Consider the following 21,303-nt stretch of genomic DNA (forward strand, 5'->3'; position numbering starts at 1 on the left):
GGCATATGATGCAAGAGAGCAAGCTTATACAGCATTAGCTGGAAAAAAAAAAACCTTTTCCCATTTCATCCATCCATTCACTCCAATGTTTGTCTAGTTCTACCTTGAATTTATTTAAGCTGTCCACATCTACAACAACAGATGGAAGTTTGTTCCAGCAATGAATCACCACTGGCTAAAGGCAAATTCCACACATCTATTCTACCACTGTCTTATCCTCAATTTGAATTTGTCCCCTCAGGCAATTAATCTAGGCAAGAGGAAGGATCCCATCAGCATTGAGCTTGCTAAAACCATTTAAGGTAGGTGCCTAGTCTCCAGGCGCCTCCGTAGCCAGGTGGGCAGGAGCACATGCTTCTTGATTAGACCGGGGTTCAAGCCCATGACCACCAAATACAGGGGATGCGGAAAGGTCAGGGAATGACCACCGCATATCCCCAGAGCAATATGGCCTTAGTTGCTAATGCTCCTAAAAAAAAACCAAATAACCAAACCAAACCTAGTCTCCAGACACTAATTTGCAAAACTTAAGCCTTTCTTCATAAGAGCAACCCTTTGTTCCATTCACTAATTTTGTTGCCCTACTCTGTACTCGTTCCAGCAGCACCTCTTCATCCTTCCTAAAATGAAGCCTCCAGACCTGTATACAGCACTCAAGGTTTGGCCTGACCATTGCCATATCCAAGGGAATAAACACCTCCTTATCTCTGCAAGAAAAAATTCCTGTATATCATTGACAAGACACCATGAGCTACTTTTGCAGACTGTCTGCACTGCTCAGAAAACTTCATATCTGACTGCACAGTTACCCCAGGTCCTTTTCATTCTCTGCCACGCCACCCTGAGTGTAGTGCCACACAGTTAATACATTACTCTGGGGTTACTGCTACCCATATGCAGTACTTTACATTTGTCAATGTTAAACTTCCGTTGGCACCTCTCAGCCCATCTACTGAACTTTTCTTGATCCTGCCAACCTTCATATCGTGTGCAAACTTAGACATTAAGCCTGATATACCTTCATCAGTATCATTAATAAATACAGAAAACAATAATTGACACAACAGTGAACCCTGGGGAAATGCCATACTTCTCCAATTTGTACGGTAGCCTTCCATGTGCAGCAGTATCAAAAGCTTTCCTAAGATCCAAGTATATGATATCAAAATTATTTTTTGCATGCAGTTCCTTTGTGACCACATCATAGTATCTTATCAAATTGGTCAGACAAGACTTCCCCTTAAGAAACCCATGCTGTGTCTGAACTATAACTGAAGTCCTGTCTAGATGATCCTGCAGTGCTTCTTTAAACAGTCTTCATTCATTTCCCTGGAACAAAAGTTAAACTAACAGGTCTGTAATTACTTGTGTCACCCTTTGACCCCAATTCACCCTTTGTGAATTGGGGTCCCATTTGTACATCTCCTGTCCATGGGAACTCCCCTGAGTCCATGGAATCTCTCATAATTATGGCTAAGGGTTTGCTTACTTCCTTTGCTGCCTCCTTTAATATAACTGGATAGATCCTGTCCACCCCAGGTGCCTTTTTTATGTTTAACTTCAACAATTTCTCCTCCACTTTGCTCTCAGTTATTGCAAAATGACTTAGCTCCCTGTTAGAGTTTGATAAACGTCTGGCACTCTCCTCATATGTGAATGTTGATGCAAAATGCTCATTCAGTTTATCAGCTATCTGAGCATGATCATCAATAGTCAACCCATCTGTGTTAAATGGTCCGATCTCAATCATCCCTTTCCTTCTAGTGGTTACATAAGTAAAGAACTCTTTGCTGTTTTTCTTTGCATCCTTTGCCAAAGATTTCTCAACCTCTGCCTGTGCCTGTCGAACCTCCTTTGTGACTTGATTACAGACTAGTTTATATCTGCCATAGGCATCTGTGTCGCCTGATAATTTATATACGTCCCATACATTTTTCTTCTCTGCCACGAGCCTCATTAGTTCATCTGATATCCATTTAGGCCTAAATCTTGAACAGTATTTCTTAGTTGGAATGAAAAGGCTGTGTTTCCTTGACAATAGAGTCACTGACAGCAACTACTTCCTGTGGGATCAGCACATTCTGCCTGGGGTTTGTTGCTGTGTTCCCTGATGTTCAGGGCAAGCTCTGCCGTTGATGTGGGCAGCTGGGAGCTTGATGGGCTGTTCAGTTTAAATCCTTTGAGGGCATCTACCCTGTTCTTCAAGCTCTCATAAAGGCCCATAACAATGCTGAGTGGTGCCTAATTTCCTCACACTCCTTACATCATGCACACACAAAGACATTCTTCTTGGCAATATCATGTCCTGTTCCTGATAGCTCCACAAACATCAAACAAGCAGTACATTTCAAAGGGCTGTGATTCAGAGGACAACCATCCCCCTCAGTTATCCCCTGAGCCACTGCACTCCCACTACCGAAATCATACCACCTCCGACCAGAACAGCAAAGCTTTTTGCTTTGTTGTTCTGGTCTGAGGCACGATTTCAATTCAGTTTCAATACAATTAAAAATATAACACTAAACTTATATCCCAATGTAGTAATAACACTATATATACAAATATATATATATATATATATATATATATATATACATACAGAAATACCTCGCACAATGCGGCTTCAAACAGTACTTATGATACCCACGCATCATTATTTTTCCCATTGAAACTATTCTCTTTAGTGCTGATTCATTCAGTAGGTACATAGTTTTTTCCAATGCATCAACCGCACTGTGCAAGGTATTGCTGTATATATTAGACAACGAGTTCTGGGTACGAGGTTATCCTGTGCGGACGAAGCTCCTTGAAGCCCTTGGAACAGAGAAGTTTTTCCTGATTTATTTTCTGATTTATTAGCTTCAATTGTCATATTAACTTATTTTCTAGAGTAGCTTTATATTCCTAGTTACGATACTTAGTTTAAAGTTTAACTTAGACAGAGATTTTGTAGGTATTACTTAGTATCGGTAACGGTATCAAATCCACGTGTTACAAATTGAACGAGAAGTCTTTTTTTTTTAACCAAATTTAGTCGATTTATTAACCAATTGTTATATCAAATTATCTTCTATAAGTAGATTATAGACCTAGTGAGGATCCTTAGTTTATTCTAAATTGAGATAGCGAGATTTGGAAGCTAATCAATACTTACGAGTCCGTAGAAGTACCGTTCGAGAATTCCCGCCATTTTTACACGATAGCATAAGCTTAGTGTAGTATAGTGCATAATATAATATTGTCAATTAATCAGTAAATCTATTAATCTTGATAAACTTTATTGTCAATTAAATTGTATTTTTAACTCTATATATTTATAACGACTTAATCGTAACAAATAATTAATACATAACTATAGTGGTACACGTGATACGGAAGTTGTATAAAGGGAACTCGTAGAAAACACTAGATACCAAAAAAAAAAAAAAAAAAAAAAAAAAAATTAACATAACTGTTTTTGGATATAACTTAAGGATTTAATTTTTGTTTTGAAATTTTATTGAATTAAATCGGAATCATGACTCTGACCAGAGCAGCAAAGCAAAAGGCTCAAGCTAATGGGAGTGCTGTGGTTCAGGGGAGAACTGAGGGGGGCAGTTGCCCTCTGAATCACAGTCTTTTAAAATGCACTGTTTGCTTGATGTTTGCGGAGCAGTCGGGTACGGGACATGATGCTGCCAAGGGGGATGTCTTTGTGTGTGTGCACGATGTAAGGAGTGCAAGGAAATCAGGCGACAACTCAGCGTTGTTATGGGCCTTTATGAGAGCTTGAAGGACAGGGTGGATGCCCTTGAAGGAAATAAATTGAGGGGCCCATCAAGCTCTCAGCTGCCCACATCAACACCAGAGCTTGCACTTGGTCATCAGGCAACACAGAGGCAGCCCCCTAGGCAGAATGCGCTGGTCCCACAGGAACTAGTAGTTGTTGGTGACTCTATTGTCAGGGAAACGGGGAACATGCTTTGTAAAAAGGATAAGTGGAATAGGACCAGGGTATGTCTGCCAGGGGCAAAGGTTGATGACGTTGTAGAGCGGATATCATCTTTTAAGGGCACAAAAGGTGATATAGTTGTACACGTTGGCACTAATGATATTAAGAGTAGGAGACCGGCGGAATTACTTAGCAAGTACAGGTCACTGTTGAAAAAAAGCCGTGAATTAGGGTTGAATTTGAAAGTGTCTGCAATTCTGCCCAGACACGATAGGAGGGAGTATATGATGAGAGTCTTGTCGATCAATTCGGCCCTGGAGGGATTGTGCAAGGCTCAAGGGGTAGAATTTTTTTCAGCCTGGACTGTACTTGTTAACAGGAGAGATTGCTTTTACAGGGATGGGATACACTTAAATAGAAAGGGTGCAAGAATTTTTGCTGATGCTGTCGAGGCAGTGTTAGGTGGGTCGGAAAACTGCTAGTTGGGGGGGGATACAAGGACTAATAGATTAACAGTAGCCACTGGCAGAGGTGGAAGTGATTCTTGCACTGCTTCTATTGAAATGAGCAGAAGCCTGAAAAACAAGATTCAGGATATTTCAGAGATTGCTGGGAGTCATTGCGGTACAAGTAAACACATGGGTTGTGTTAGGGTAGCTAAGAATAGAAACAGGTGCATGTATACCTGCGTGTACACCAATGCTAGGAGTTTGGTAAATAAATTTGATGAATTTGAGATATTGCTCAAAACATCAAAGGCAGATATTGTTGGGATATCAGAGACGTGGTGTCACACAGATATAAGTAATGCGGAACTGGAATTTGGGGAATACAATGTGTATAGAAAGAATAGACAGGACAGGAGGGGAGGAGGGGTATGCTATTAGTTAAGAAACACATAAAGTCCAAGGAAGTGAAGCCAGTCGACATCGATGGACAGGGCAGTGTCAAGTCAGTTTGGTGTGACATAAGCATAGGGAAATCAAAATTGAGAGTAGGAGTGTGCTATAGGCCTAATGACTCTGATGAGTATAATAAGATATTGTACAGGGAAATAGAGTGGGCCAGTAAATCAGAGAGTCTTATAATGGGGGATTTTAATTTCCCAGATATTGACTGGAATTTGTGGGTTGGTCACTCGCACACTAGCAAGGATTTTGTGGATTTATTGGATGATTGTTTTCTACATCAGCAAGGTCGTGAGGCAACAAGAGGAAGCAATATTCTTGATCTGATTATCAGTAGTGATTCTTCATGCATTAAGAATCTGCAGATAAATGAACCACTAGGTGGCAGTGATCACAGTGTGTTGAAGTGGGATTTACTCAAGGAGGTAACTACCATCAGAGGTAAAGGGAAGGGTTTTTGTTTTCGTAAAGGCGACTATGATGGTCTGAGACAGTATTTAAATTCTATACAGTGGGACCAACTGATGATGTTACCAATAGCAAACTCAAATTGGGAAGCATTCAAGGAACTAATCTTGGAGGCTACCAGGCTTTACATACCAACTAAGAAATACTGTTCAAGGTTTAGGCCTAAATGGTTGTCAGATGAACTAATGAGACAGGTGGCAGAGAAGAAAAATGCATGGGATACATACAAATTAATGGGTGACATGGAAGCCTATGATAGATATAAGTTGGTCTGTAACCAAGTCACAAAGGAGATTAGGCAGGCAAAGGCAGACTACGAAAAATCCTTGGCAAAGGATGCAAAGAAAAACAGAAAAGAGTTCTTTACATATTTAAACTCAAGAAGGAAAGGGATGAATCAGATTGGTGCACTGGATATTGATGGTTCAACAGTTGAGGATCCTTCTCAGGTGGCTAACAATCTAAACGAGTATTTTGCATCTACATTCACGCATGAGGAGTTATTCAGGAAGGAGAATGATGTAGGTAAAGTAAACATTGGCAGTGAGCTGGATGATTTTGTAATAACTGAGAAGAAAGTGGAGGAGAGATTGTTGAGGATAAACATAAAAAAGGCACCTGGGGTGGATGGAATCTATCCAGTTATATTAAAGGAGGCGGCAAAGGAGTAAGCAAACCCCTAGCCATAATTATGAGAGCTTCTTTGGACTCAGGGGAGGTACCCATAGACTGGAGATGTGCAAATGTAACCCCAATTCACAAAGGAGGATCAAAGGCTGACACAAGTAATTATAGACCTGTTAGTTTAACTTCTGTTCCAGGTAAATTAATGGAGGCACTGGTTAAAGAAGCACTGCAGGATCATCTAGACAAGAATTCAGTTATAGCTCAGACGCAGCATGGTTTTGTTAAGGGCAGGTCTTGCCTGACCAATTTGATTGGATACTATGATGTAGTCACAAAAGAACTGGATGCAGGGAATAACTTTGATATTATATATTTGGATCTTAGAAAGGCTTTTGATACTGTTGCACATGGAAGACTGCTGCACAAATTGGAGCAGTGTGGCATTGGAGGCAAATTGCTGCTATGGATAAGGGGATGGTTGAGTGGCAGAAGACAGAGAGTGGTAATCAATGGACACTGCTCAACATGGACTAATGTTATTAGTGGAGATCCTCAGGGTTCAGTGTTGGGTCCGTTGTTGTTTTCGGTGTTTATGAATGATATTGATGATGGGATATCAAGTTTAATGTCCAAGTTTGCAGATGATACAAAGGTTGGCAGGGTTGTTAAGGACACTAATGACGCTATGCTGCTGCAACAGGATCTGGAAAGGTTGAACAGATGGGCTGAGAGGTGGCAAATGAAGTTTAACATTGACAAATGTAAAGTACTACATATGGGAAACAGTAACCCCAGAGCAACGTATCGACTCTGCGGTACTACACTGACAGTGGTGGAGAATGAAAAGGACCTGGGGGTAATTGTGCAGGCAGATATGAAGTTCTCTGAGCAGTGCAGACGAGCTGCAAGAGTAGCTCATGGTGTCTTGTCAATGATATACAGCAATTTTTCTAGCAGGGATAAAGAGGTGATTATTCCCTTGTATAAGGCAATGGTTAGGCCACATCTTGAGTACTGTATACAGGTCTGGAGGCCTCATTTCAAGAAGGATGTAGAGCTGCTGGAACGGGTACAGAGAAGGGCAACAAGATTAGTGAATGGAACAAAGGGTTGCTCTTACGAAGAAAGGCTTAAGTTTTGCAAAGTACAGAGTCTGGAGACTAGGCACCGGCGAGGTGATCTGATAGAGGTGTATAAGGCTTTGAATGGTTTGAGCATGCTCAATGCCAATGGGATTCTTCATCTTGCTCAGAATAATCACCTCAGAGGGCATAAATTCAAATTGAGGAAGAACGGATGTCGGATAGATGTGCGGAAATTTGCCTTTGGCCAGCGGGTGGTTGGTTGGTGGAACCGACTTCCATCACTTGTTGTTGAAGCTGATAGCCTAAACAAATTTAAAGCTCAACTGGACAGGTATTTCGAACGAACGGAGGGGTGAAATGGGAGTGGTGTGTTTTTTTTTTTTTTTTTTTGGCTGATGCTGAATAAGCTTGCTTTCTTGCATCATATGCCTCTGCTAATGCTAATATATATATATTCCAGTATCAAGTTTTATTCCCTACTGAGTTACGTTATATGAATTTCATATCTCCCATCAAGTTTAAGTTATACGTATAGTTACGACTTTGTTTGTAAAATATAAGTGGTTATAATAGATAATAAATTTAATTATCTATTGCCACCCGTGTGGTTCAAACTCTCAAGCTGTCTATGCCAAATCACCGATTCTAAAAGCACTATGAATATTACTGTCATACGTGAAAAGTTAAATTATTAAAACGAGTAAGTAGGGCTATAATTTATAATCATCTGCTGAATCTGATTACACTGCTACAAGTTACGTAGAAACTTCTGGTTTCTGCTATATTGATATGAAAACAATGATCGCAGATTCAAATGCTATTTTGAATAGCATTTCAATGGTGGCAGAAATCGACTGTGGTTTTCTCTGCAATTACAAGGCTGGGTAAAGAATAAATGCACCAAATTAATCAGAAAATCAAAAAAAATACTATACTACTAAATTTAAATTAAAAAGTTATACAAAAAACAATAATTTCAAATCAATAAATAAAAAAAAGTCAATTTAACGGCTTTGAACATGTCTGGCCCCCACTATCCTTGTCAGCAGGCTCCTATTTGTTTTGAAGTTACTATTTAAAACAGTACTGATAATTTTGAATCATCTGGCTACATAAAAAGTTGCTAGTTATATATTATAATTTTTGATTATTATACAGGAGGTCCCTGGTATCCGAGTATTCATTATCTGAGTCCCCGCAGTTATGAGGATTTGAAAATTAAAGAATTAAAGCTTTTTCCCTTGAGAAACTTGACCATGCACGTGAATATTTTTTGCAAGAATGATCTTCTTCTTCATGATTGTTCAAAAAAGTTAAGCACAAAGTTAAAGACATAACTAAATGCTACGACACAATTTTATCTGAAAAAATACGGCAAAAAAAAAAAAAAAAAACACGGACAACTCTGGATTCATTCTTTATTCATACAACTGAAAAATAGTGTAACTTTAATAAATTTTACTTAACCTTACATTCTGCAACATATTATAATAAAAAATGTCTAATAAAATAATTTTCTCATTTTTCAGTTCCTTCATCTATTTTTTACTATATAAAAGTATATAATAAACATTATGAAAATTTGGTCCCCGTTTTAAGTGTAATTTCCTGGAACCAATTATCTTTGGATAACGAGGATCCCCCGTAGTTATTAGTTTATAAAAATATCTCTGACTGTCCTGAAATATTTTTCATAAAATGTGTTTTGAGTATTATTTGCTGCATGAACTTGTAAAGAAATCAGTTTGCTCCTCTGCATTTAAAGATTTAAAAAATATTTCTTTTCTTTTTTTTTTTTTTTTTTTTTTTTAACATTTTAGATGATGTCACCTTACTTTTAAAGGAAATTATGACAGAAGCTAGAAATCTCACTAAAGCTGAGAGGTAAGAATTACTCATCTTGTATATATTGTTTAAATTAAATCTGAATTGTTGTTTAGTTGACTTTCACACAAGTGAAATACAAAATCACGTCTTATGAGAATGAATGATAAGAAATGCACTTAATTATATTTTATACAAGCATGCATGAAAATGTAAACACTAGTGTAGGTTTGACCTGTTATTTTTTTATTTTATTTTTTTTTTGGTAGTTGTTGGCGCATCGGCATCTGTGGCCATAATGCACCTCCCAAGGTTTTTGCAGTACTTTGATCCAAGCCCGAGGTGGGAGTCGAACCTGCGACCTTTGGGTTGCCAGGCAGGTACTTTACCCACCCAGCTAGCCCGGTCGGCTTGACCTGTTATCTCATATATTGTAAGTGCATTGTGTTAGTATTGGGTCCATGTCAGTTCTTTGCAGTGAAGACAGGTGATGATTTGGTGCACGACAATTGGTGGCTATGACAATTTGTTGAGTACAACACTTTAGTGTATCACACAGAGCTCAGAAATTAACAAAATCAATGAAGTAAATAGATAAAAAATAATATATTTTTTATCTATTTATTTTGTATAAAAGGACTCACTCTGATCCCTCTCATAGAGAGTTGGAAAGAGTAATTTCTTCCTCATCCTTCTCAACTGCAACCAACCAATCCTAGCTACTTTAAAAAGGACTTCAAAAGACCCCAAAAAAACAGTATTTTAAAAGTATTTTTTTACATCTTGTCTCCCTAATAATGGCCTTTCATGTAGCATTGTGGTTAGGATCCATGCCATGTGGAAAATGCGGTGGTTCGAATCTCATCACAAAGGAAAAGTTTTTATGGGTGGGTGCTTGGTTCCCTCCCCCCATCTGGTTACTCAGGTTTGTATGAAGCAAACAAGGCAAACAGACAATATGATATATTGTCTCTTTGCCTTGTTTGTATACAGATGCCTCATGACCTTAGTGTTTTCATTGAAAATAAACACCCTTTTAACTACCGCGGTAACTGTCTTTTGGCATACCATCCTTTAGGAGTATTGAGAACAACCATGGGCCCTGGTGACAATGCCTCAATGGGCCAGAGTGCTTCTTCATGTGGGGGGACTTGGACTTCAATCCTAACCCCCTACACTAATATTGTTAATATTGACTGTTATGGCAACAAATAAGAGTCTCGATGTGTGCAAGCATTACTTTGACCCATATCATCGGATAAACACATATCTATTATTCCTGCACCCCTCCCACCAACTAGTAGTTTTCCTGAACCCTTAAGGTATCCTCAGTGATACTAGCAAAATCCCTTGCACTACCTTTGTTCAAGTCTATCTTGGAAACTTGTTTAGGTTTCAGTTTACAATATAAATGCAACAAGTAAAATTTGTACTTGCTCTTTGAAAATACTGGTTTATGTTTAAGATATTAAATCGAAATTTCTTGTTTAGAAAGAGTCTGAAAGTACAGTTTCCCATTTACAATGCATTTATATTGTAAAAGTTTTTACTTTTACTATATAAATGCATTGTAAATGGGAAACTGTACTTTCAGACTCTTTCTAAACAAGAAATTTCGATTTAATATCTTAAACATAAACCAGTATTTTCAAAGAGCAAGTACAAATTTTACTTGTTGAGATTAAGAAAAATGAGCCAGACTTTAACCCGTTAACAAGTGAGCTTGCATATTCAATACATGAGCAAGTGCACCTAAACAGTGAATACACCTAAACAACTTAAATTTTAAAATATTTCTTAAGGTGAAATCAATGTGATTTTAGCTTTTCCTCATTATTTATTTAACTTTCAATTTTTTTCATTGCCTTTTTGTTATTAAAATTTGACCATAAAAAAAAAGGCTTTTTAGGCTGTGTTAAGCCTATTCTTGCATATAATCATCAGACATTCTAAAATGAGAATTTAAGATTAGTAGCATCTCTTTCATCCAATTGTTAATGGGTGCTTGATTCACATTATGTAGTGGAGGCTCCAATTGCTGATTCTGCTGGCCTTACATTTTGCTGCAGCATCTGGCTAGTATCCAGTTCATTGAAGTATGTGGGCTTTTCGTTTATGGAGAGATGCTTTCAGCTAGTCACTGGTTCCAGAAGTAGTAGTGCTTCACTCACAGTACACTTTCCTCCACATAGTAACCACCAAAGACATTCCTAAATGCAGGAAGTAATAAAGAACAAGAGCACTAGAAGAGGATTTTAAAAAAAATTATTTAAAATATATATGTTGTAAATATAAAAATATATAAAAGAAATATAAAAAATATTATATTATTCACAATTGTGTTCATTATAGATTTAAAAGAAGGGTGGCATCAAAAGGTAAATAATTTTGAATAATATTTTCATCAGAAAAACTGATTGATGCGTAAAATACACCAGTGCCTGCTAATGTTTTTGAATTTGGAGTGCCAGCTATTGGGTTAATAGTTTATTTTTGTATGTTTAGTTATTTTGAATGGTCACATATACTATCCCAGGATAGCACATATGACCATAGGTATGCTCATCATGTGATCAAATCCATATGCTGCCATAAAAATTATGGCATTGGTTAATTGTTAATTGTGCCATTGATTTTATTGGCTGCTTTACAGTTACAATAAATTTATAAACTCTTAGGATAATTAGTGGCTACAAACAGATATAAAAGGAAATTTATTTAAGTTACACTTATTTTCTGAAATACTATTGATTTTTTTTTATAATAAAAATAATTGCAGCATTCATACATATTTATTCACAGCTCTAAAGTCTACTTGGATTGAAAAATAATTACTTCATAAGAATAAATATTCTTTAGGTGTTCTCTCTTTCTTTTGGACAAGGAACAGAATGAATTAGTAGCAAAAGTATTTGATGGCAACTTGGCAGAAGATGGATTAGAGGTAAATTTAAATAATTTTTTAAAATAATATAAAACATATTGTTTTTACTTTGTTTTGTGCTAAATGTTTTTCCCAGTTCTTTGCTTTTATTTTTAATATTCTTATTATTTTTTTTAATTTTCAAAAAAAAAAATGCTCTAATTTCCTTTTATGATATTTTCCTTAAGGTTTTAATTATAACATCTTATATTTACTGGAGGAGGTAATAGTTTTACTTATATACCCTAATACAGTTAATTTCTCTATAGTACAGCTGTGTACCTGGCAACTTTTGTAAATTTGCATAATTGCATAAACTACAAGAAAAAGGCTTCTACAATTTTACAAGATATGTTTTTTAAATAAATTTCATTAATTTATGATGTTTTACAAATATGCATTTCTATTAATTCCCCAATACAGATCTACCAAATACTGAAGTCATAATCAGTATAACTGTGTTTATAGATTATTCTAGCAAAATAAATAAATTCATAGGCACATATTGATATCTTTTCAACATATCAAATCAATAGAGAATCTGCATTGAATGGATTGGGTGGGGGATAGATGCTGATTGGGTGGGGGAGGGATAGCATTGTGAGTGACTACAGCAAGATAGATGCTGGAAATGTTCAGACCTGACATTTATAATCAAGAAATATTAAGGACCAATCAGCTGAGTATGAAATATATTAGAAACATTGAAATGCATTCTAGTCAAAGTAATGAAAAACAAGTTAGTTAATTACACAGTGTGTTACATTTCAGTAATGTTATATTTTTTATTTTATTAACTATTTTGCAACACAGAGCAGAACAGAAAGTAAAATAAAATGACAGGTTGTAGTTAAAGCTGGTTTAATGCTGAATACATACAATAAACAGTAAAATAAATACATACAGTAACCGGTAATACAAAAAGCTTTCATGCTGCAAAATAGTTAATAAAATAATGAATCCAGAGTGCATAGGCCTTTTTACTTAGATTTTTATTTCTTCAATTACATTTTTGATTTGTCTATGATTAATAGAAATGAAATGTGAAGATAACTAATTATCTTGTTACCAACTGATTAACTAATCAAAGTCAGTTTAAACAAACAACTACTTTTTTATATTGTTAGTAGTTGTTGGTTACAATTATAGTCATTTATTAATTGATTAACTAAATGACTAATAATAATATATAAAAGTAGTTTTCACTTCACTATGCGTACACACACACACACACACACACACACACACGCCCTTCATGTTTTTTGATACTTGAAAATGAACAGCACATGAAATTCAGCATTTACTTTGTGTGCTCTGTGATTTAATAAATTTATTTTATATTTAAAAAATTAATTTATAAAAATTAATTTTTTAAATAATAACCTATTTATTGTTTCTGCCGTGATTAATATAATAATAATTTAAATTATTTATTAAATAAACCAATGGCAGTAAAAGTGAGCAGAAAGCAAAGATTTTTATGAGTAAACAGAAAACATTTTGTATCTTTTCATCTGTCTTATTGCCAATTCATTACTTCAATCAGCACGTGGCATCTAACATTACATATCATAATATCCAGGTTCTGCTACAGTTTACAGTATATAGATAACCAGTGTGATATGTATGAAAAAAAGAGAAATAATAACTGCTGGATTCCCTTATTAGTCCAATTTTAAAAAAAATTTGGAATGGCTCAACAAATCTTTCTAAAACATCCAGATATAAAATTTCACGAAAATCCTTTCACTGGGAGTTTAGTTATTACATGCAGAAAGATGGACATGTTGAAGACATTGGGTACTGTATGCATATATGCCAATGCACTTAAAAAGGAATTTAAGGAAAAAATAACTAAAAATATTAGCCGACAGTAGTTGCATCCCCTTTCTTTAGCTTGTGGGTTTGTTTTCTTCATTCACTGTAGTGAATGGATTTCTTGTCAGACCACTCACACTTGTCAGATAAGTATCGTTAAGATGTTACAGAAGATTTTACAAATGACAGATGGAGAAAGGAAACCCATGTAATTAGGTCTAATTACAATTTAATTCTGTAATGGAGACCTAATTACAATTTAATTCTGGTGCACAAGGGTAACATTGCTTTTTGTTAGAAAACTCCAGTGGTTGTCCTAGCTGGCTTCAGCAAAGTTCACAAGGATCCAGGTCAGATGCATGCTTGAAGAAAGCGATCTCCAAAGCAGATGTGCATACATATAACCCTTCAAGAGAACCACTTCCCTGAAGCATGAAGTGTGTTATACCCCTTTGCAGTGTTATAGCTATGCCCTTGGTCTTAGCACCGAGTGGGAAAAAGTATGCTTAAAATTTCAAATAACAAATGGCAGTTACACATTATATTGGCAAATGGTAGTTTGTTTACATGAATGGTACTGCAGATGAGAAAAATTTTAAGCAGTCCTGGTGTATAGAAGGCACTGTCAACTCCACTATGTTTTTAAATGGCACCAAGATATGTTAGGTACCCAGAATTGGCCAGTTCACCTGGCCCTGGTTAGAACTCACTTTTTTGGAAGATTTCTTCTTGTAGCCATCTGTCTTGATGGCTGGAGAAAGATTGAGTTATTTCTTCATTTTTGATTAAGTACCATAAGAAAGGATGCAGGGGGTGCATCCACAGAGGATAAATCAGTCATGTAAGCATTTAGAAACCTGTTTCTTTATTTAAGCTACAAAAGAAAGCCTGGAGAAGTGAGCTGCAACATATGGCCATTCATTAGTTCTAAATTTTATTTTTTATGCCATGCATATCATTTAAAATTCATATTCATATGTATAACTGTAAGCTCAGCATAGCAGTTAACTTCACTCTTATAATCAGCAACTAGTGCATATTAGTTGCTGATAAACCAATATGAAAAGTAAATATATATGGGGAATTTGAATTATTGGGTAATTTAATAATGCTAAGAGATTAAAAAAAACTTGTTATTGCTCAGGTTATATAACTGACTCGACAGTGCAGTGTCGAGTCAGTTTGATGTGACATAAGCATTGGGAGATCAAAATTGAAAGTAGGAGTGTGTTATAAACCTAATGACTCTGATGAGTATAATAAGGAACTGTACAGGGAAATAGAGTGGACCAGTAAATCAGAGAGTCTTATAATGGGGGATTTTAATGTCCCAGATATTGACTGGAATTTGTGAGTTGGTCACTCACACACTAGCAAGGCTTTTGTGGATTTATTGGATGATTGTTTTCTACATCAGCATGTTTGGGAGGCAACTAGAGGGAGTAATACTCTTGATCTGATTATCAGTAGTGATTCTTCATGCATTAAGAATCTGCAGATAAAGGAACCACTAGGTGGCAGTGATCACAGTGTGCTGAAGTGGGATTTACTCAAAGAGGTAACTACCATCAGGGCTAAAGGGAAGGGTTTTTTGCTTTCATAAAGGTGACTATGATGGTGTGAGACAGTATTTAAATTCTGTACGGTGGGACCAACTGATGATGTTACCAACAGCAAATTCAAAATGTTCCCATTTTGAATTTGCTGTTTGAATTTGTTCTTTGAAGCATTCAAAGAAATTTATCTTGGAAGCTGCTAGGCTCTACATACCAACTAAGAAATATTGTTCAAGGTTTAGACCTAAATGGATGTCAGATGAACTAATGAGACATGTGGCAGAGAAGAAAAATGCATGGGATACATATAAATTAATGGGTGACATGGAAGCCTACGATAGATATAAGCTGGTCTGTAACCAACTCACAAAGGAGATTAGGCAGATTATGAGAAATCCTTGGCAAAGGATGCAGAGAAAAACAGAAAAGAATTCTTTACCTATGTAAACTCTAGAAGGAAAGGGATGAATCAAATTGGTCCACTGGATATCGATGGTTCAACTGTTGATAATCATGCTCAGTTGGCTAACAAACTAAATCAGTATTTTGCATCTACATGCGCCCATGAGGAGTTATTCAGGGAAGGGAATGCCAGAGGTGAGTTAAACTCTGGCAGTGAGCTGGATGATTTTGTAATAACTCAGAGGAAAGTGGAGGAGAAATTGTTGCAGATAAACATAAAAAAAGGCACCAAGGGTGGATGGGATCTATCCAGTTATATTAAAGGAGGCAGCAAAGGAAGTAAGCAAACCCTTAGCCATAATTATGAGAGCTTATTTGGACTCAGGGAAAGGTACCCATGGACTAGAGATGTGCAAATGTGACCCCAATTCACAAAGGAGGATCAAAGGCTGACACAAGTAATTATAGACCTGTTAGTTTAACTTCTGTTCCAGGAAAATGAATGGAGGCACTGGTTAAAGAAGCACTGCAGGATCATCTAGAGAAGACTTGACTTCAGTTATAGCTCGGACACAGCATGGTTTTGTTAAGGGTCTTGCCTGACCAATTTTATTGGATACTACGATGTGGTCACAAAGGAACTGGATGCAGGGAATAACTTTGATATCATATATTTGGATCTTAGAAAGGCTTTTGATACTGTTGCACATGGAAGACTGCTGCACAAATTGGAGCAGTGTGGCATTGGAGGCCAATTGCTGCTATGGATAAAGGGATGGTTGAGTGGGAGAAGACAGAGAGTGGTAATCAGTGGACACTGCTCATCGTGGACTAATGTTATTAGTGGAGTCCCTCAGGGTTCAGTATTGGGTCCATTGTTGTTTTCTGTATTTATAAATGATATTGATGATGGTATATCAAGCTTAATGTCCAAGTTACGAAGGTTGGCAGGGTTTTTAAGGACACTAATGACAGTATGCAGCTGCAACAGGATCTAGAAAAGTTGAACAGATGGGCTGAGAGGTGGCAAATGAAATTTAACATTGACAAATGTAAAGTACTAAATATGGGAAGCAGCAACCCCAGAGCAACGTATCAACTCTGTGGTACTACACTGACAGTGGTAGAGAACAAAAAGGACCTGGGGGTAATTGTGCAGGTAGATATAAAGTTTTCTGAGCAGTGCAGATGGTCTGCAAGAGTAGCTCATGTTGTCTTGTCAATGATATACAGGAATTTTTCCAGCAGGGATAAGGAGGTGATTATTCCATTGTATAAGGCAATGGTCAGGCCACACCTTGAGTACTGTATACAGGTCTGGAGGCCTCATTTTAAGAAGGATGTAGAGCTGTTGGAACGAGTACAGAGAAGGGCAACAAGATTAGTGAATGGAACAAAGGGGTGCTCTTATGAAGAAAGGCTTAATTTTGCAAATTACAGTGTCTGGAGACTAGGCACCTGCGAGGTGATCTGATTTTTTTTTTTTTTTTTCATGTAAACCCCAAACACGAGAGGTGTTAGAACCTATATTACTTAGTACCGTGCTTGGGTTGGAGGTTGAGAAGACGAAAGAAGATATTTGTTGACATTGGACTTGAACTTCTGTAGACTGCAATTTTCAGTAAGGATATATGAAGGAAGGTTGTTTCAGAAAATGGCAGTTGAATGAATAAACGAGGAAGATGAAAAGTTGGTTCTTTGAGTTTGAAGTTGGACAGTAAATGGATGTTGGCTGGTGGCGGCATGTGTTCAGACTGTTTTGAAAGAGAGACAAGGAATTATAGAAGCTAATTGAGAAGAACAGTGCCCATGGAAATATCTGTAGAAGAGGCATGCAGCAGAAACAGTACATCTATGAGACAGCGAGTGCAGAGACTCTGTTAGAGATGAGTCATTAATTAACCTAACTGCCCTCTTCTGAATGGAATCAAGAAGCCTGAGAGAGGTTTTGGGGGCACAACCCCAGATGTGGGAACAATATTCCATGGCAGGGCGGATTTGTGATTTATACAGAGTGAGCAGCTGTTTGGAAGAAAAGTAACGCCGAGAGTGAAAGAGAAAACCAAATTTTTTAGATGCAGAAGAAGCAATATTTGTAATGTGCTTGTGCCAAGGAGATTAGAAGTCAGTGTAATCCCCAAAAGAGATATATCATTTTGCCTAGAAATCGGAGTGTCACTAAAGATAAGCATAGGATCAGAAGAATCCTTTTTGCGAGGTATAAGACAAGACTGAGTTTTAGAGGGGTTGAAATCAACTAAGTTGTCTTTGCCCCACTGGAGAATTACCTGAAGAACGGCATTTAAGGAATTGGTAGCAGATTTTCGAGGAGTTGAAGCTGATTGAACAGGACAAGGTTTCTCAAAATGGAAAGTGGAATGCAATGTGCTATCTATCATTGGCAAAACTGTGGATAGGATTTCCAGTCAATGGAAGAAGGTCATTAATATACAAGAGGAAAAGAGTGGGGGAAAGAACTGAACCTTGGGGGACACCGGCATTAGTGGAAAAGTTAGAAGACAGAGAGCCATCTACCATCACTCTCAGTGAGCGAGCAGAGAGAAAACTGGATAACCAATTACTAAAAACAGTTGGCAAACCATAAGATGGAAGCTTGTTTAGAAGACCTTTATGCCAAACACGATCAAAAGTCTTTGAGATGTCAAGAGCAACTACTTGTGTTTCGCCGAACCTTTCCATTGAATTAGTCCATAAATGGGTAACATAAGCCAGAATATCACCAGTGGATCGACACTGACAGAATCCATACTGGCGATCGTTGATCAGACGGAAGGTTTCTATGTAGTTTGAAATTTGGTGGTTAATTGATTTCTCCATTACGTTAGAAAGAGTAGAAGTAATTGTAATGGGACGATAATTGGATGGGAGCGATCTGTCACCCTTTTTAGGAACTGGCTGGATATGAGCAAATTTCCAAGCAGAAGGAAAAACACCTTTGGAATAAGACAGTAAAAAAAGATGGCAAAGAATAGGAGTAAGTTCAGGAGCACAGGTTTTGAGAACAAGTGGAGAAATACCATCGGGACCTGGAGCTTTCTTAGCATCAAGATTCGTCAAAATCCTTCTGAATGATCTGATTGAGGTGTATAAAGCCTTGAATGGCTTGAGCATGCTCAATGCCAATGGAATTCTTCCTCTTGCTCAGATTTCAGAGGGCATAAATTGAAATTGAGGAAAGACAGATGTAGGATAGATGATGTGCGGAAGTTTGCCTTTAGTCAGCGTGTGGTTGGTTGGTGGAACAGACTTTCATCCTTTATTGTGGAAGTTCATAGCCTAAATAAATTTAAGGCTTAGCTGGACAGGTACTTGGAACGAACAAAAGGGTGAAATGGGAGTGTGTTTTTTTTTTTTTTTTTTTGGCTGATGCTACATAAGCTTGCTTTCTTGCATCATATGCCTATGCTAATGCTATAGAATGAAGAATTTGACAGGCATGAAAAAAAGCTATAAGGGATGGCAGTCATTCTCAGTAATAAAATTAATATTGGTAAAGAAAGTTGCTTGAGATGACTGCAGATTATTAGGAATTCAATATGGGGTGTGTAATCAAATTACTCATGGAATGAGAAATGTTAAGGCAGATTATGAGAAGGATTTGGCAAAGAGTCTCAAAAAAGACAGTAAACAGTTTTTTTTTTTTTTTTTTGTTTTTTTTCCCGTATACATGAATGCTGAAAGAAAAAAATGAACTGTATTGGACCACTACTGGAGAACAGCAGGATCAGTATTGGGTACTCTAAGCAGCTGGCTGATAAGTTAGATTGGTTATTTTCAAGTATATTTACGCAAGTTGTGTTTTTAATACAGAAGAGGCAGAAAGTTCAACTCAATAAGAATGGCATTATGAGGCCATAATGTGGTTTTGCTAAAGGAAATCTTGTCAGACCACTCACACTTGTCAGATAAATATTATTAAGATGTTACAAAAGATTTTACAAAAGACAGATGGTTAACTGGTGAAAGACAAAGAGCAGTTATAAATGGGCGATACTCCAAATGGATGTGTTGGGATCCCCCAGGATTTTAGAACCTATAAAAGAAGAAAATAACTTTATAAAATATAGTTTATTGCATTTCATAATGACATATAATTTTTCCATTGTGCTGTATGAGCTGAATATCATCATTCTTCTCTTTCTTGGTGATTTCTTTCTACTTCTCCCTCTCTCTCAGGGTAACTCGGGGAATTTTTTTTTTTTTTTTTTGTCTGGTGCAGCATAAGCCTCAGGCTTCCTTGCGCCATATGGCTAATAATAATAATAATAAAATATTAATTATTCTCATTATTATTAGTTTGGAAGAAACACACTGTTCTCTAACCTTCTGGTAGAATGGCAGATCTGTATTGGTTATTTCTTAAAAAAAATTAAATAATTTTTACAATTAGTGATTGAATTAGGCAATTTTTGTAATTAAACATTTTACAAGTTTATAGCATTTTCACTAGTAGACAATCTTCAGAGATTTTTTGTGTTATATGTTTAATGAATCTGAAATATTCTATACATAATTGTATTAGTATTCTTAAATTTTTAAAAGCAACTCTGTCCAACCTTTATAACAGTTGCATAATATTTTTATAAATTGATAGTTGTAGTAGCTATTTTTAACAATATTTTTTTAAAATTCATTCTATTGTTATGTTTTATAAAAATTAATTTTTGATATGGAACACCTTTTGAAGACTGGGTTCTTTATGTAAACATAAGCAAATAGAGCAGTTTGATCTGTATTTTTTGAGTACTTGCTGTCTGTTAGGAAGTACTGAATTTAGTAGTGAACTTGAATCTTCACTACTTGATCAGAGAGCAAGTAGTGAAGATTCAAGTTTCCACAAAAATAGTGAAGATTCAAGTTTCAATAAACATTGGTCTCCCTGGATCACATGAGAAAATGCATGTTGTGAGGAAATGAACCTCAAAATTCGAAATTGTTTGCTAACTAACAACAGTTAAATAATGGGATTGCTGTTTTGGTTGCATGTTTACTACATCCAGTAGCGGATTAAGGTCGATTGAGGCTCCGGGCGCAGAAGAAAATATTGGGCCCCTTAAAAAAAAAGAGAGAGACAGGGAAAATAAAAATACATGTTAACCATTTTTTCAAATAAATAAAAAATATTATGTACTATTAATGTTTTATTTCCAATAAAATTTGAATATAATATATGTATAATATAATTAATAATAGCATAATAATAATCACAAAGTTTTGAACTAATAGTTGAATATGTAAAAGTATAATTATAATTAATGATAGTATACGTATAATAGGAGTAACAATCAGAAATTTTAACAAAAAAATCATAGAATTTTACTTGAAATTAAAATTACAAATGTGAAAATATTTAAATAAATTTTTTTCTTTCTTAATTTTATCTTAATATAATTTCTTAATTCTATGATCTTAATATAATTTCAACAATATACGATATATGCGTATTTGCGTATATCATAAGTCTGCACTGCAGGAGAACCTTTGTAAGTACAAAGTAGCAAATACAATTCTATTGCTCCGATGAGCGGTAGCGTAGCCGCGTGGGGCCGCGTAGTATGTGTATAGTGTGCAGCGTATTAATGAAATAATGAAAATAAGTGAATATAAACATACTATCAAGTTTTACCGCCGATTGTAAACTTGTACGTAATTAAAATTGCACATATGAAACCAAACTTGGTGTCATTAGAAAAAAGTGTTAAGTTGGGGTTTTGCAGGGCCCTTCAGAAGATGGGGCCCA

General features: G+C 36.3%; 1 protein-coding gene across 1 annotated transcript in view; it reads left to right on the top strand.

The window, feature by feature from the left end:
- The window catches only part of LOC150078091 (cGMP-dependent 3',5'-cyclic phosphodiesterase-like), a 329,128-nt gene that overhangs the window by 145,536 nt on the left and 162,289 nt on the right, over positions 1-21,303 (top strand). The window contains exons 10-11 of the mRNA XM_090384462.1: positions 8,840-8,903; positions 11,703-11,787. Of these exons, the coding sequence (XP_090240588.1) occupies positions 8,840-8,903; positions 11,703-11,787 (149 nt within the window). The remainder of the gene's footprint in view (positions 1-8,839; positions 8,904-11,702; positions 11,788-21,303) is intronic.

The sequence above is a fragment of the Mastigoproctus giganteus genome, chromosome 11 (assembly GCF_048544385.1).
Source record: "Mastigoproctus giganteus isolate SK-2022 chromosome 11, ASM4854438v1, whole genome shotgun sequence".
Lineage (NCBI taxonomy): Eukaryota > Metazoa > Arthropoda > Arachnida > Uropygi > Thelyphonidae > Mastigoproctus > Mastigoproctus giganteus.